The sequence below is a fragment of the Ranitomeya imitator genome, chromosome 4, assembly GCF_032444005.1.
Source record: "Ranitomeya imitator isolate aRanImi1 chromosome 4, aRanImi1.pri, whole genome shotgun sequence".
Classification (NCBI taxonomy): domain Eukaryota; kingdom Metazoa; phylum Chordata; class Amphibia; order Anura; family Dendrobatidae; genus Ranitomeya; species Ranitomeya imitator.
In genome coordinates, this window is record NC_091285.1 from 269,238,053 (window position 1) to 269,255,527 (window position 17,475).

Here is a 17,475-nt window from a genome sequence, read left to right on the forward strand (position 1 = left end):
GTTATTGCGCATCACCATATTTAGAGAGCTATAATTTTCATATATGTCTGCTGACAGTCATGTGAGGGCTTGTTTTTGTGGCATGAGTTGACGTTTTTATTGGTACCATTTTCAGGCACATAACATGTTTGATTGCTATCTATTATGATTTTTGGCAGGCAGAAGAACAAAAAGCAGGAATTTTTCTTTTTGTTTTCTTATGCCGGTCCACCTGTGGTAAAATTGATAAGGCAGCTATATTCTTTGGGTCAGTATGATTACAGCGATACCACAGTTATAACATTTATTTTTTGGTGCTTCTACACAAAAACGGTTTAAAAAAAACTTTTTCCATAGCTTTACTCTGAGAGCTACAACTTTTTAATTTTTCAGCTGATTGAGCTATATGGCAGATTGATTCTTGCGGGACAAGATGACATTTTCAGCAACACCATTTTCGTTACAAATTTTTGGTTGCGTTTTATTTCACTTTTTGCTCAGCATATAATAAATACAATAATAAAGCATCGATGTTTGCCATGTTTTTTTTTACGGTGTTCACTGAGGGGATTAACTAGTGGGACAGTTTTATAGGCTGGGTCGTTCCGGACATGGCAATATCAAAATGTCCTTTTGTCTTTTGTTATTATTTTGGTACAATATATTTTAACTTTTTTTTTTATTATTTTGCGATTTCTTTTAAAACATTTTTACAACATTTTTTTCACTCAGCTATGGAACTTTAACTTTTTGCAGTCTGGTCGCTGTTACAAAGCATTGAAATGCAGGAGCATTGCAATGGTTTATAACCTGTGAGCCCTGCAGACACAAGTTAGTTAGATCATGCACTGCACATGATCTAACTATATGGCTAGCGCCTGGTGACCCAAATGTAGTCATGACAATATCAGGTTACCATGGCAACAATCAGGCCCCCGTGATAATGTTGCGAGGGTGCCAATAGGAGGGTAGAGTGTGCTCCCCCCTCTGCCTGCCTTCTAAACGCTGCGATCAATATGGATCGCAGCATTTAAGTGCAGAGAGCAGTGCGGGAACCACTCTTAGAACTGAGTGCCAGGTGTCAGCTGTCAGAATCAGTTGACACCCGGCGGCAATCGCGCGCACACAGCACCTGTGCGTGCAAAACCACCTGGACGTATCCATAAGTCCAAGGTGGGTAAGTACCTATTAACCTGGACGTATGGATATAGCCAAGGTCGTAAAGGGGTTATGGGTACCTACATCAGAGTGAACGGGGATGTAAGCAGCCAAAAAGGCAGACAAAGAAGTGGCACATCAAAGATAAATGAATAGACTTATGTATGTGATGTGTATACTAGAGATGAGCGAGCACTATAACTCGAACCGAGCAATTCCAAATACTCGAACATTAGTTTCGAGTAACGAGCTTAACTGGAGTAAATGGGAATTTCAAGCTTTTGTCCGGTAGATCCTACAAAGAGGTCTGGGAGACAGTGAAAATGTTCAAATGAATGGGGAAATCGCTGAATGGAAGGAGATCAGCATGGGGATGACACCTAGAAGCATCTCTGACAGCCAGATTGCTGCTAAGAACAATGGTGTCACACTTTTAGGCTGGTTTCACACTTGCGTTTCAAAACGCATGCGTTTTAAAAAAAAACGCATGGTGACAAAACGCATGTAAACGCGTGCAAACGCTGCGTTTTTTTGACGCATGCGTTTTTGCATGTGGTGAAAAAAAGCAGCGTTTTGACGCGTTTACATGCGTTTTTTCATGCGTTTGCGTTTTTTAAATGCATGCTGAGAAATGTGTGACAGCTGCCAATCATCAAAATAAAGTAAAAAACCCACTATAAACAGAAATAGTTAGGGTTAGGATTAGGGGTAGGGTTAGGGGTAGGGATCATAACCCTAACCCTAAGCCAAAAGGGATCCTAACCCTAACCCTACCTCTAAGCCTAAAGGGATCCTAACCCTAAAGGGGTTAGGGTTAGAATCCCTTTAGGCTTAGGGTTAGGGGTAGGGTTAGGATCCCTTTAGGGTTAGGGGTAGGGTTAGGATATCTTTAGGGTTAGGGTTAGGGATAGGGTTAGGATCCCTTTAGGGTTAGGGTTAGGATCCCTTTAGGGTTAGGGGTAGGGATAGGGTTAGGGATAGGGTAAGGATCCCTTTAGGGTTAGGGTTAGGATCCCTTTAGGGTTAGGGTTAGGATCCCTTTAGGGTTAGGGTTAGGATCCCTTTATCACCTTTATGGTGGGGGGTGGCATATCAGTGTGTTTTCTGCTTTTTTTTTTTTAAATAAAAACGCATGCGTTTTTAAAGCAAATAAACGCATGTGCTTAAAAACGCATGCGTTTCCATTGACTCCAATGTATTTTTTGACACAAAAAAAAACGCATGAAAACGCATGCGTTTTTATGTGTCAAAAAAAGCCTCTCAAAAATACTACAAGTTGCATTTCTGAAAAAGAATGCATGCAGCAAAAAAACGCATGCATTTCAAAATGCGACCAAACGCGTACAACAAAAAACGCATGCGTTTTCAATGTTAAATATAGGGGAAAAAAACTCATGCGTTTTTTGTGCAAAAAACGCTGCAGACAAAAACGCAAGTGTGAAACCACCCTTACTCCACTTTAAGGACTGATAATAAAGCATTAAAAATCGATGGGAAATGACTTGTTTACAAGGCAAAATTTTAAATGGATTTTAAAAAAATAAATAAATTTTAGTAAACCCAAATTGTTTTTTCCATAAAAAAATAATAATGGAGATTTCAGTTTAATTTATGAAGGAAGCAAGAACTGAGACACACTGATACACCTTTTATTAGACAAAGAAAAGCCTCATCTCAAACATTCTGTTCAAATTCTCATGTATTGGTACTCCTAGACTCAAAGGCTATGCACTAAGTGTAAATCATGCAAACCGGGTCATCCATACACCCTTGAAGGCATCAACTTTATTGCCTCATTCAAATATTGTGGACAAAGTGTAAACTCACAAAGGCTTTGCACAGAGTGCAAAGCCAGGAAAAAATCCTTAGACCCTAGAAGACCACAACTGGCGGGCCTCATTCAAATATAGAACATTAAAAACACTACGTACTGCCATCATCTGATGGTGTGTAAGAGTTGGGTCTTAAGCAGGTGCTGTTCATTGTTAGCAGAATGAGGCTGTCAGCACTTTCTGCGGACAGGTGAAAGCGTCTGTCTGTTATGACCCCACTATGGTACTCAAAATCGGCTCAAACAAGATGCTCGCGGAAGGCCAGGACAGTGCACGCCAGGTGTCCAGTTTTCAAACCCAATAGCTGAAGGTCGCAGAGGAATTAGTGAGTACGCCGATTTGGTCGGCCAGTCATTGCTTGACCAGCTTTTAAAACTTTTCCATCCTTGGCAAAAATACCCAGTCATGAGGGCATAGATGCTGGGAGGATGTCATGAAATTGGCCCAGACCTTTGACAGTGTACCCCTGCCTCTGTGGTACCTGGTGTGTCTCTCCCTCATCTCTACTTCTTGGTTGGGCCAGGATGTTTGCCCACTGTCACTAGTGTTGTCTGATAGGAATTTTTCCAACATATTTTCCACAATGGCCTTCTGATATAGCACCATTTTAGAAGACCTCTTCACCTCGGGAAAAAGATGCAAAGATTTCTTTGCAGCATGGGTCTAGCAGGGTGAACAACCAGTACTCTTTTTTGACCAAGATGAATGCAACGCAAGGGTCACGGTAAAGGCAGCTGTACATAAAGTCGGCCATATGTCACAAGCACCATACAGCCAACACTTCCCTATCTCCACCGTGATGACAACTCTCCATCTCCTCCTCCCTCTCTTCCTCCTCATTTCCAGCCCATCCACGTAGAAGAGACTGGACGAAGGTTGTGTGGCTACTAGCTTCTGCGGTGCTAGCCATCAGCTCCTGTTGCTCCTCATCCTCCCCCTCAGCGTCCACATCCTCATTGTTAACAAAACCACACTAAGCAGATGAGAGGAGGCTGGGCCAGCTAGAATCTCTGCTAGGTCTTCCTCCATACCTACCTGGTCCGCATGCAAAGCTTCATGTTAAATTGTCAGCAGCGACTGTTTGAGTAGGCACAGAAACAGGACTGCTGCATTGACTATGACGACTCAACAAAGATGGTGAGTGGTGATGACTCCCAAAGTCGAACCACTCAAATGTCAGACATCCATGCCCACTCTTCAGTTATGTGCAAAGGCTAACCAGAATACTGATGGGTGGGTTGGAGCTGGTACTGAACCACTGGCCTCTGCTGTTCAGAAAGCCTTGCCAGGATGTGCAGCGTGGAGGCAAAGTTTGTGGTGACGTCGTACACCAGTCAGTCAGTGAGCTGGCACTTGCAGGTGCTGCTGCTGCACTGCCAGAGCAGCAACAGCTGTAGCCAACTTGTGGAAATGGGCACTGACATGGTGTACCTTCACCAGAAGTTCTGGCAAATCTGGGTAGGTTTTCAGTAACTGCTGAACTAACAAGTTGAGCACATGTCAAGCACGGCATGTGTGTCAGCTTACCAAGCTTCACAGCCTCCACCAGGTTACGCCCATTATCACACACGATCATGCGCAGATGGAGGTTCAGCAGCAAAAAACACAAATCTATCGGTTATTCCTTTAACTATGGTGCAGTGTGCTGTTTGACTCCCAGTCAAATTAGATTCAGCAGACCCTGTTGCCACTTCGCTGAGGCTGTGTTACTGAGCTTTCAGCTTCTGGCTGATGTGAACGACGTGATCAGAGATAGCACAACACAGATGGAGGATGAGCAGGAGGTGGGTTAGTAACTGCTGTAAGAGAAGGAAACCCCGACTGAAATAGGGCCAGCAATCTTCGTAAAGGGAGCACATGAGCCAAACCAGGGTGTGACTCGGCCCCAGCCTCCACAATGTTCACCCAGTGTGCCGTCAGAGCAATGCAACGTCCCTGGCCACAAGCACTTGTCCACGTGTCGGTCGTTAAGCGTACAATCCAAGTGTGTTGGTAAGGGCACAGGTGATGTTCCTGGACACACTGAGTCAGGTGCTTAGATGACATGTGCCTGGTCATGCTGGTGGTGCTTAGGTTCTTATTGGTCGGGCCTCTGCTGCTCTTAGCATGGCTCAGGTTTCAAATGGCCATTTTGTTTGCCTTAGAACCCGCTTTAAAAAAAAGTCCCAGACTGGGTAACACCTAACTCTTTGACGGAGAAATTCAGGAGTGTCAGTGCTCTGCGGAACAGTTGAGCGCCTTCTTCCTGTGGTCACCCCACTGCCTCTTCCTCTCTGTTTCGGTGCTGCCAATACCTTCCCCTCAGCGCTGCTGGCCTCACTCTAAATGTCAGCTTCCCAGGTTGTTATTGAAATCCACCGCACTCCCTGTGTGGAATATCTTAGAAACAAGAGGATTTTTTTGAAACTTGCTAATTTATTCAAGTGAAAAACAGAAATCAATCAAATGTGACAGATCAAATAGTAGGTACAAGCGACTCAATCTGATGTGACGTTTCGACCCTCCCGGGTCTTACTCTAAAGTCACACTTAATCCAGGATTTATGATTGGCTCTTATGGTAAAGATGATGTTGTCCCTGTAGTGTCAGGGGGCAGGTTTAATGGATTTGCCAGTTCTGGATAAAGCCTTGTAGAGGGGTAACAGCGGCGCATCTGCGTCTTGCTGGTGGACATGTAGGCTTAATACCCTTAGTGGATGGGGGATAGCACTCCTGCTTCCTGGCAAATCCATTAAACCACATACAACTTACCAGCAATTTAAGGCTGATACGCTGGCACCTGCAAAAAAGGTCGTCTCCAGTGACATACCAACTCTCTATATAAATCGCATATGCAAACAGCAGCAAGACGCTGATGCACCACTGCTATTCCTCAACAAGGTCACACTAAAGGTACCTTCACACTAAACGACGCTGCAGCGATCCAGACAACGATCCGGATCGCTGCAGCGTCGCTGTTTGGTCGCTGGAGAGCTGTCACACAGACCGCTCTCCAGCGACCAACGATGCCGGTAACCAGGGTAAACATCGGGTTACTAAGCGCAGGGCCGCGCTTAGTAACCCGATGTTTACCCTGGTTACCATCCTAAAAGTAAAAAAAACAAACGCTACATACTTACCTTCAGCTGTCTGTCCTCGGCGCTCTGCTTCTCTGTACTGACTGTGAGCACAGCAGCCGGAAAGCAGAGCGGTGACGTCACCGCTCTGCTTTCTGGCCGCTGTGCTCACAGCCAGACCAGAGAAGCAGAGCGCCGAGGACAGACAGTGGTAGGTAAGTATGTAGCGTTTGTTTTTTTTACTTTTAGGATGGTAACCAGGGTAAACATCGGGTTACTAAGCGCGGCCCTGCGCTTAGTAACCCGATGTTTACCCTGGTTACCAGCGAAGACATCACTGAATCGGTGTCACACACGCCGATTCAGCGATGTCAGCCGGAGAGCCAGCGACCAAAGAAAGGTCTGGCCCTCTAGCCCCGACCAACGACATCACAGCAGGATTCTGATCGCTGCTGTGTGTCAAACTAAACGATATCGCTAGCGAGGACGCTGCAACGTCACGGATTGCTAGCGATATCGTTTAGTGTGAAGGTACCTTAAGAGAAAAATCAACTATTAGGCCATACTTGGTTTCAAAGGGACTGTACCTGCCCCCTGACACTACAGGGACAACATCCTCTTTACCATAAGAGCCACTCATAAATCCTGGATTAAGTGCGACTTTAGAGTAAGACCCGGGAGGGTCGAAACGTCACATCAGATTGAGTCGCTTGTACCTACTACTTGATCTGTCACATTTGATTGATTTCTGTTTTTCACTTGAATAAATTAGCAAGTTTCAAAAAAATCCTTTTGTTTCTAAGATATTCCACACAGGGAGTGCGGTGGATTTCAATAATACTGATACTAGACCTACGGTCTGTCTCACCAGCACCCCGATCTAAATTTAGAGTGCAGGCCAAATTATATATATTTAAGCTTCCCAGGTTGGGCCGGTCACTTCGTTGTCCACCACCACATCTTCCACCCCCACACCCTGGTCCTCCTGACTTCGTAACTTAACAAGACTAAGGCCGGTTTCACATTAGCGTTTACCTGATCTGCGGCGGGCTGCGGACTTCCTCCGTGAAGCCCCGCCCTCGGCCGCACCTCTGCCGCTAGCTCCACCTACTTCTGCATGCGGCCCGCGTACCTATCTTTAACATTAGGTACGCAGGTCGTGCGGCTGTATGCGGGCCGCATACAGAGGTAGGCGGAGCTAGCAGCGGAGGTGTGGCCGAGAGCGGGGCTTCACGGAGGAAGTCCGCAGCCCGCCGCAGATCAGGTAAACGCTAGTGTGAATCTAGCCTTAGCGGCAACTGTGTCCCATCATTATCTTCCTCCTTAGCCAAAATTTGCCATTTCCCACAGTCATCGTCTTATGGCCGTAGCTGCTCTAAGTTTTATGCATCCTAAACAACATGTCCTCCTGTCCCTCATGGAGCATGCAGATTGAGAGGCTGCTATCAAGAAATAATTTTGTAAAGAGCTCCTCAGAGTGTCCTAGTGAGGGATCACTAGTCTCCTGGGACTCAACATGAAGGGAGGAAAGTGGATCAGTGTATTAAGTGATCCAGACTTTAGGCTAGTGAGATTGGACTGTGCGGAAGACTGGACAATACTGCCAAGCCTGCTGGAAGCATTATCTGCTATCCAACCGACCATCTGTTCTCTCTGCTCTGGCTTCAGGAAGTGGTATACCGTGCCTTCCTGCAAAGTGGGACTGGAACCTGTGTGATGGGTGTGTGTCTTGTGATTCAGCAACAAGAGTAGTTGCACCTGCCCCATGTCCTCAGCATCTGCGTGCACCATCATCAGCACTTCCACTTTCCTGTCCCTTATCGCACGCCTTGCGCATTTTGTAATTACTAGGTCTCATGAAACCAAGTTTATTTTTAATAAAAGAAAAAAATTGGTCACCTGCAGAAGTCAAAGCAGTTTTTGAGAGTTTAATACCACCAAAACTTGACAGAGAGAACACAAAAAAAGTGTATGGATGACAATCAAATTCAATCCAGAAAAATGTTTCAATGCATTTTTCTAGTGTTATATGCCGCAGAAATGTACCACAAAGCACGTAATACTGTACGGGTGAGAAATTTAACCGGGCAAAAATTTAACGCTTTTTTTCAATTTTATAGATCACAGAAGTTTATCCCAGACCACAGAAAAGTGTACGGGTGAAAAATATAATCCAGCTAATTTGTTTTTACGCTTTTTGGGGGTGATCTATATCATAAAAATGTATTACATGACACTTGAAACTGTATGGTTGAGAAATGTAAGAATGCAAAAAATGTAACGTTTTTTACATTTATTTTTTTTTACCCCAGACCACGTAATACTGTATGGTAGACAAATTTAACTCTGCAAAATTTCAAATGCAGCTACAGGCAACAGACTGAACAGCCCCAATCCCTGTCTACAGACTGGATTCCGTCACTCTCCCTGCTGCTGCGGATCTGTCTCCCTCCCTACACTAAATGAAGAATGTATGTGATACAAACGATTAGCCCTTAGAAGGGCTGTTAGTATAATGGCTCAGCTTCAGCATCTACACTACAGGCTTTCTGATTCGTTATGTGTACACAGGCCTAGACAAGCACTCTCTCCCTCCAACACCAAGTGTCACAGTGCTGTGCAATGGCATCAGTGTGCCGAACCTGGCAGCGCCTGTTCTTTTATAACCCCTGATGATGTCACATGGCCAGCCAATCGCGGTAAAGCCACAACCAAGATGTCTATGCATTACAGTGACTCACAGGCAATCCCTGCATGCTTATTGGATGTGTAACAGGCGCCAAAAATGTGGTGCGGGGATTCGAGTTTTACATAGAGAACTGCCCAATACTTACCGAGTAACGAGTACATCCGGTTACCGTGATACTCGAGTGATAACAGTATCAGAGAGCATGTTTGCTCGTCCATAGTGTATACCTGCTGTAGTTGAAGAGAATCTGTCATCAGGTTTTTCCTATGTAATCTGATAGCATGTAGGGGCAGAGACACTGACTCCAGCAGTGGCACTTGTTGGACTCATATAGAAAAAGGAAAAATTCAGCTCACCCCTATAAGTACTTTCATAGTCCATGAAAGAGATCCGAGCATGGAAGGGCGTTTCTGCTTGACGCTGTAGACTGGTGCAAAGAGACAAAGGTTTCCAGCTCCGGAGGTAAAATCAAAATCTTTATTTCACAATGATAAAAAAGGAGAGAGATTAACTGCTGGACATAGACCGGTGTTTACCGGAGGAAAAATGCCGTTGCATTACTGAACGCGTTTCGAACACGTATAGTGTTCTTAGTCCTCAGTATCACAATGAGAAGTCAGATTCAGAATAAGAATACCTTAATCAGGGGAAAGTCATGCAAGATAATTAACAAACATAATGAAAAACAACACATGTGAATAACAGAAAAAAAGACAAAATGAAATGCATACAAAAGCAAAATAACTGAACAAAAAATAAGAAAATAATAAATGCATATAGTAATAGTGCAACATGATATCCTTTTTTAAATTTAACCCTAGGGGCACCCGAGTATTTAGTAAATAAATCCAATATGCCTCCCTGTCACGTAATTTTTTCTCCCTGTCCCCACCATGCAAGTGATTATAAATTTGTTCTATAGTGCATGATTTGTCTGTTATGAACTTTAATAAAATGATTTGAATGACATCGTATAAATGTTCTCTAATCCTCTTTCAATTTTCTGATGGTGGAACTTACATATAATAATTTGCATTCAAAGCAATCGATTATATACACTACATGATTAGACTTGCAGTTTAAAAAACTTTTTATTTTGAAATTCTTTTGGTTTTTTTGAACACGAAAAAGTTGATGTTTTTTTGGAACATAAGCCGGTCTTAGGCTTCTTTCACACTTCCGTCTTCCAAATCTGCACAGGATCCGTCAACACGTTGAAATGACGGATCCAGTGCAGATTGTGGAAAACGTGTGCACTGGGTCCGTCTTTCTGAAGGACCCATCAAGGCTATGTGCACCTGTTGGGTATACCTCTAAACGCATACACAACACAAACCAGGTTAAAGTTTTTTTTTTTTAAATCGCAGTATTCTCACCTACCGGCGTCCCGCGCAGCGATACTCCCAGCAGCTAGCGTTCCTAGTAATACATTGCGAAATCGCGTGAGAAGTCGCGGGAGCATTGGTGACGCTGCGCGGGACGTCGGTGGGTGAGAATATTGTGATTTTTAATTTTTTTTATTATTTTTAACATTATATCTTGTTACTACTGATGCTGCACAGGCAGCATCAATAGTAAGGCTAAGTGCACACATTGCAGAATTGCCGCGGAAATTTCCACGGCAATTCCGCAACTCCTGCCGCAGGTATATCGCATGTGGAAATGGCATGTGTATTCCCGCTAAACACTAGCGTTTTGCAAGCGTAATTAGCTTGCAGAATGCTAGCGTTTTCCAAGAGATCTATAGCATCGCTTGGAAAACTGATTGACAGGTTGGTCACACTTGTGAAGCATAGTGTTTGACAAGTGTGACCAACTTTTTACTATTGGTGCTGCCTACGCAGCATCAATAGTAAAAGATCTAATGTTAAAAATAAAAAAAATGTTAAAAAAAAATGGTTATTCTCACCTTCCGACGTCCTGATCTCCTCAGTGGTGCACGCGGCGGCTTCCGTTCCCATGGATGCTGTGTGCGAAGGACCTGCGATGATGTCACGGTGACGTGACCGCAACGTCATCGCAGGTCCTTCGCACACAGCATCCCGGGGAACTGAAGCCGCCGCGTGCACCGCTGAGAGGCGGGAGGACTCCGGGGGCCATCGGAAGGTGAGTATATCACGATTTTTTACTTTAATTCTTTTTTTTTAACAATTATATGGTTCCCAGGGCCTGAAGGAGAGTCTCTTCCCCTCCACCCTGGGTACCATCCGCACATGATCCGCTTACTTCCCGCATGGTGGGCATAGCCCCATGTGGGAAGTAAGCGGATCAATGCATTCCTATGTGTGCGGAATCCCCGCAATTCCGCAAATTAATGAACATGCTGCGCTTTTTTCCGGAATGCGTTTCCACACAGGAAAAAAACGCATCATGTGCATACAAAATGCGGATTGCATTCTATTAATAGGATGCTTGATGTGAGCGCTTTTTTCATGGTTTTATCGCGTTTTTAGGGCTAAAAAACGAGAAAAAAACGAGAAAAATCCGGAACGTGTGCACACAGCCTGGAAAGAGAAAGAGCGTGCGAGAATTTCCCTGACGGGAAATTCTTCCACGCATGCTTAGTTTGAAAAGACGGGACCCATCGCTGGATTCCTGCTTTTCACAGTCAGCGACCGATTTTCCGACGTGCAGAAAAAACGTTCCTCTGAACGTTTGCTCTGCCCGATGGACCGCTTTTTTACGCAGGATCCAGTGCACGACGGATGAAACAGATAGCCATCTGTCACAATCCGTCGCTAATACAAGTCTATAAGAAAATGCAGGATCCTGCAAATTTTTTTACAGGATCCTGCATTCTCAAAAATCGATGCATTGTGACGGGAGCTGAAAGACGGAAGTATGAAAGAGGCCTTACAGGGATGTTGTCCACATTTTTAAAAAAAAACCATAGTTGATAACCATTTGGAGGGATTCTTCATTTTATTTGGGTCATAAAGACTAGGGGACAAAGAATTACCCAAGGTTGGAGCTCGTCTACAAACTATTTTTATACAGTTTTTGAAAATTTTGTCCATGGTATCGTCATCCCTTAGGACATTTAAATTACGATACACAATGTCAGAAATCGATTTAACATATGGAATATACGTAAGAACCAATACTGGTTGTTCTTGAAAAGAGTTATTCTTCGTTTTACCTCGATTGCGGACAATATATTCATATTCAGGGGCGGAAGCCGCTGTAATAGGTTCCGACCTGTCTTTAGTAGCAGCGATGTTAATAGCAAGGTCTATACTCCAATTTGGATATTTCCTGTTTGTGAGACGCTTTCTAATATTTTTTCAAGGGTAAAAAATGCTTCATTGCCGCAATTCCTTTTAGCTCTGAGCATCTCACCCACAGGAATAGCAGGAATTGTGTGTTGCGGGTGAAAACTGTGCCCATGTAGTATTGTGTTCCCTGCGGTTTTCTTGCCGTATGTATTACTGCTGATGATCTCAGAGGATTTGCCTGTCAGATGCAAGTCCAAAAATTAATATTTTTCTTACCAAAAGTGTAAGTAAACTTCAAATTAAATGGATAATTATTTATATAGTACATAAATGAAGTTAATGAATCTGGATTGCCTTCCCACACTAGTAATAGATCGTCTATGTATCTGGTGTACCAAGGCAAGGCATGTAAAATTGGAATAATAGGATTCTCAACATACAAATACTGTATTCTGTTGCTTTTTGGTGAGAAAACCCAAACTTAAACCTTCACCTTTTTTATCGTTGTGAAATAAAGATTTTGATTTCAGCTCCGGAGCTAGAAAACTGTGTCTCTTTGTACTTGTTGGACTGCATGTTCTTATTTTGATACAATCACTGTTTTCTCAGCTCAGCATTGAGCACAGCTAGATCTGCAGCAATGCATGACCCCGCCGACACCACTGATTGCTGTGTACACTGTAAATTGACAGTAAGCTGCTAATCAATTGGGAGGGCGGGGTTATACAGAGGCAAAAGACACCTAGTCCTGTAGTGATAATCTCTTGCTGATAACACTGATTTTATTGAAACAGTAAAGGTACCGTCACACTAGATGATATCGCTAGCGATCCGTGACGTTGCAGCGTCCTGGCTAGCGATATCATCCAGTGTGACAGGCAGCAGCGATCAGGCCCCTGCTGTGATATCGCTGGTCGGGGCAGAAAGGCCAGAACTTTGTTTCGTCGCTGGATCTCCCGCAGACATCGCTGAATCGGCGTGTGTGACGCCGATTCAGCGATGTCTTCGCTGGTAACCAGGGTAAACATCGGGTTACTAAGCGCAGGGCCGCGCTTAGTAACCCGATGTTTACCCTGGTTACCATCGTTAAAGTAAAAAAAACAACCACTACATACTTACCTACCGCTGTCTATCCTCGGCGCTCTGCTTCTCTGCTCTGGCTGTGAGCGCCGGGCAGCCGGAAAGCAGAGCGGTGACGTCACTGCTCTGCTTTCCGGCCGCTGTGCTTACACAGGGCAGAGAAGCACAGCGCCGGGGACAGACAGCGGTAGGTAAGTATGTAGTGGTTGTTTTTTTTACTTTAACGATGGCAACCAGGGTAAACATCGGGTTACTAAGCGCGGCCCTGCGCTTAGTAACCCGATGTTTACCTGTCTACCGGCATCGTTGGTCGCTGGAGAGCTGTCTGTGTGACAGCTCTCCAGCGACCAAACAGCGACGCTGCAGCGATCCGGATCGTTGTCAGTATCGCTGCTGCGTTGCTCAGTGTGACGGTACCTTAACACACATTAAGGCTACTTTCATACATCAGGTTTTTGCTGTCTGGCACAATCCGGCAAATTTTGAAAAAAATGGATCCCTTTTTTTCTCATAGACTTGTATTAGCGCCGGATGGCCTCACATTTCATCCGTTTTTCGCTGGATCCCTCAAAAATAGTCGGTCCGGCGGCCGGACAAAACACAAAGAGGAACTTTTTTTGTGTCGTCCTAAAAAAACGGCCAGTAACGGATCCAGCGCCATGCGGCTTTTGTTATAATGGAAGCCTATGGCGCCGGATTCGTCAAATGAGTGAATCCGGCGACCGATTCCGTTTTTTTTTACATTGAGCATGTGCTGTAGTAGCTGAACTTTCTTTTCTGGATTGTTGTGTTGTCTCTCTCTCTCTCTCTCCTAGTGCCCGGATATCAGCTAGTTGGATCCGGTAAAAAAACACGGATCCTTTGCATCAGTTTTTCACAATTTGCAACAGATCTTTTTTTTTTTTTTCAAAAGTCGCCGGATTCAGCCCGATGGCGAAAACCTGATGTGTGAAAGTAGCCTAAATGATACATCATTGGAATCAGGCTCTTGGCTCCTACATCATGCTGCTCTCAGATTACATAAAAAAAAACAGCTGACATACTCCCTTTAGTAACAGCCATTTTTTTACAATATATAGGCAAAAAAAAGAAAAATAGAGGTAGCTGCTTAAAGTTTGGGCGCATCTACATTCCTTGGTGCAATTACGTTAGGAGGTCAGATAGGACATACTGGAATAAGACATAAAGTGAAAGTTGCTTCATTCTACCAGATTGTCATCATTTTATAATTCAGCTCAACCATCACTTGTGAAAATGACATCAGTAAATTTGTGGCGCACAACAAGGGATAAACAGTTAATGTTCCTATTATACAGACCCTTCAGAATCACTTTGCAGGATGCCGGTATATTCTGTTTATTGATACCATTAAATGGTAGATTACACAGAAGACGGAGGCTTAACAAAAGTGAAAACTAACATCTGATTTACAGCAGAGCAAGGCGATAAGTCAACATGAAGCGTGTTACTGCCTCCTCCAACAGATGAGATATTAAAGACATATACTATCTGCCTTGACAACCTGGAACAGCTCCTTGCTATTTAGGACTCTATGTACAATAGGTATTCACGGCACCAAATCCCAAATTACCTCCTCCCCTTCTCTAAATACAAAGCTGGCAGCCGCAGAGCCTTGAAGAAGAAAGCGTCTCATCATTTACCATGTAGACGAGCCATTTCATTAATTGAGAAGAAGCTATAATTGTTGATAAAGAAGTTACTTTCCGAATAAATAAACCCAGAAGCGTACTAAAAGTCACAGGAAAGAAAAAAAGTAATTCACAGAGTGTTTCTCCTCAGTGGCATAAATATATTACATGCGACTCTGTTCTTTAGAAAGTACATAAATCTTGGGAAAATAATCAAGTAAAATAATGCAACACATTCGTCTCAAGTTAAATAAGTGAAACTTGCAGCTGGCTAGAAAAGAAGTGGAGGCGAGAGAGGAGACTGTTTTATTGCCCAAGGAGCTGGAGAGAAATTGGCTGTCAATACTCAGTAAAGCCTCCTGGCAAGAGACTGGGCTAAATAACTCAACATCAGAGATGAAGAATGGATTCAGACAGTTCAGTGTCCTGAACTATCATGCTCAGCTCTACAATGGCAGTCCTGCTCATGTCTCGGGGCAGCATTACCGTCATCCTCCTGGATGGTCTGGACTATGGAAAAATTAAACACATCAATACTTACACGAGTTATGACTTCAAAGCCGGACTCTTCTTCTTGCTGACTCATTTCTAAACCGGGGATCACATCACTAAGGAAGTCCGCCATTTCCTGAGGTGGTCGCTGATGCGTCGAAGGGTCGGTGCCCCGTATGGTGTCATAAAGGAAATGTGTGACTTTGGAAAACTTATCCATGGTGGCAGTATATGGGGACTTCTTGAATTTCTGTAAATAAGGGAGCAATATGTAGTACATCAGGCAAAAAGTAATGTTACTTTATTATTATAGCATACAAAGCGCTATGTCTATTTACAGTGGCTTGCGAAAGTATTCATCCTCCCTCTGGCAACCACACAACCTGGAATTTCTGAGATTTTGTTGAGGGTTTGCATCAGTTCATGTAAAGAACATGCCTACAATTGTGAACATTTGGTTTTATTTTTATTAGGAAACAAACAACAAATAGGACAAAATAACGGAAAACTTCAATGTGCATAACTATTCACCCCCCTAAAGTCAGTACTTTGTAGAGCCTCGTTTTGCAGCTGCAAGTCGCTTTGGTTATCTCAAGGGCTGTCACATTGTAGAAGGATCATCTTTATTCTCATTTGCACAAGGAAAGACTTGAAGCAATGGGATGAAACTGAATGGGAGGAGACACGATTACCGTAGAAATTAGAAAAAACTTTTTGACAGTTAGGGTGATCAATGAGTGGAACAGGCTGCCACGAGAGGTGGTGAGTTCTCCCTCAATGGAAGTCTTCAAACAGAGGCTGGACAGACATCTGTCTGGGATGATTTAGTGAATCCTGCTTTGAGCAGGGGGATGGACCAGATGACCCAGGAGGTCCCTTCCAACTCTGACATTCTATGATTCGAAGTCTCTATGAGCTTTCCACATCTTGTCACTGGGATTTTTGCGCAATCCTCAAGGCAAAACTGCTCCAGCTCCTTCCAGTTAGATGGTCTCTGGTGAACAGCAAGTCTGCGGGCAGCATGTATCAGCGGTCAGGTTCTCTTTAAAGGGACACTGTCACCTGAATTTGGAGGGAACAATCTTCAGCCATGGAGGCGGGGTTTTTGGGTGTTTGATTCACCCTTTCCTTACCCGCTGGCTGCATGCTGGCTGCAATATTGGATTGAAGTTCATTCTCTGTCCTCCGTAATACATGCCTGCACACGGCAATCTTGCCTTGCGCAGGCATGTACTATGGAGGACAGAGAATAAACTTCAATCCAATATTGCAGCCAGCATGCAGCCAGCGGGTGAGGAAAGGGTGAATCAAAAACCCCAAAACCCCGCCTCCATGGCTGAAGATTGTTCCCTCCAAATTCAGGCGACAGTGTCCCTTTAAATATCATCCTTCTGTGCAGCATAGCATCCTGTGTAAACAATTGCTGCCGAAAACAAACAATGCTATTTTAGCTGCACAGAATGATTATGTGAGATCGTTCTGCACACATGAAAGAGCAGTCACATCCTGTCTAAACAGGCTATTAAGCAACAGCCAATTTGCTTTCATATAGCAGATTGGCGATCGTTATATAGGCGGCACTTGGCCAATGATATTGCACACTTAAATCTAGGTACCTTATAGTGACATCTTTTCTGATTGGAGTGCTTCTCATCCTTTATTCTTCATTTGCTTCTAACGCCATGATAAATTTTCACAATCACGGCTAGTCTTTGAAGACTTCCCTTCCCTATACTGAGCCTCCTCTTCACATTGTCCCTACCATGCTTCCCCCTTCTCCATAATAACCCCCCAACACTGGCCCAGCTCTATCCAGACACTCCTATAGTGTTCGGTCTTCATACAGAGCTCACTCATAATGCCCCATTTCTACACAGAGACCCCCCCCATAGTGCCCCGTCTCCATACGGAACCCACCCCTAGTGCACGTCTCCATATGGAGCCCCCATATGTAGCTCCTCCCCTATAGTTTACCATCTCCATACGGAGCTCCTCCTCCATAGTGCACCATCTGCATATGGAGCGACCCCCTATAGAACACGTCTCCATACGGAGCTCCTCCCCATAGTGCACAGTCTCCATATGCAGCCCCCGCCCCACCACTGTGCACCATCTCTATAGGAAGCTTCCTCCCTCCCATAGTGCCCCGACTTCATACAGAGCTCCCCACATACTGGCCCATCTCCATAAAAAGCCTCCCCGCAATACTGTTCCATCACCATACAAACCCTCCCCATACTGCTGTAGCTCAATACGGAACCACCCTGATTCTGCCCCATCTCCATAAAAAGCCTCCCCCCCATACCGCCACATCTCCATATAGAGC

The 17,475-nt window shown here is 44.3% G+C and overlaps 1 protein-coding gene across 1 annotated transcript in view; it reads right to left on the reverse strand.

Moving 5' to 3' along the window:
* Positions 1 to 17,475, reverse strand: part of TBC1D15 (TBC1 domain family member 15) — a 188,127-nt gene that overhangs the window by 73,754 nt on the left and 96,898 nt on the right. Inside the window, exon 7 of the mRNA XM_069764594.1 lies at positions 15,199 to 15,399. Within this exon, the coding sequence (XP_069620695.1) occupies positions 15,199 to 15,399 (201 nt within the window). The remainder of the gene's footprint in view (positions 1 to 15,198; positions 15,400 to 17,475) is intronic.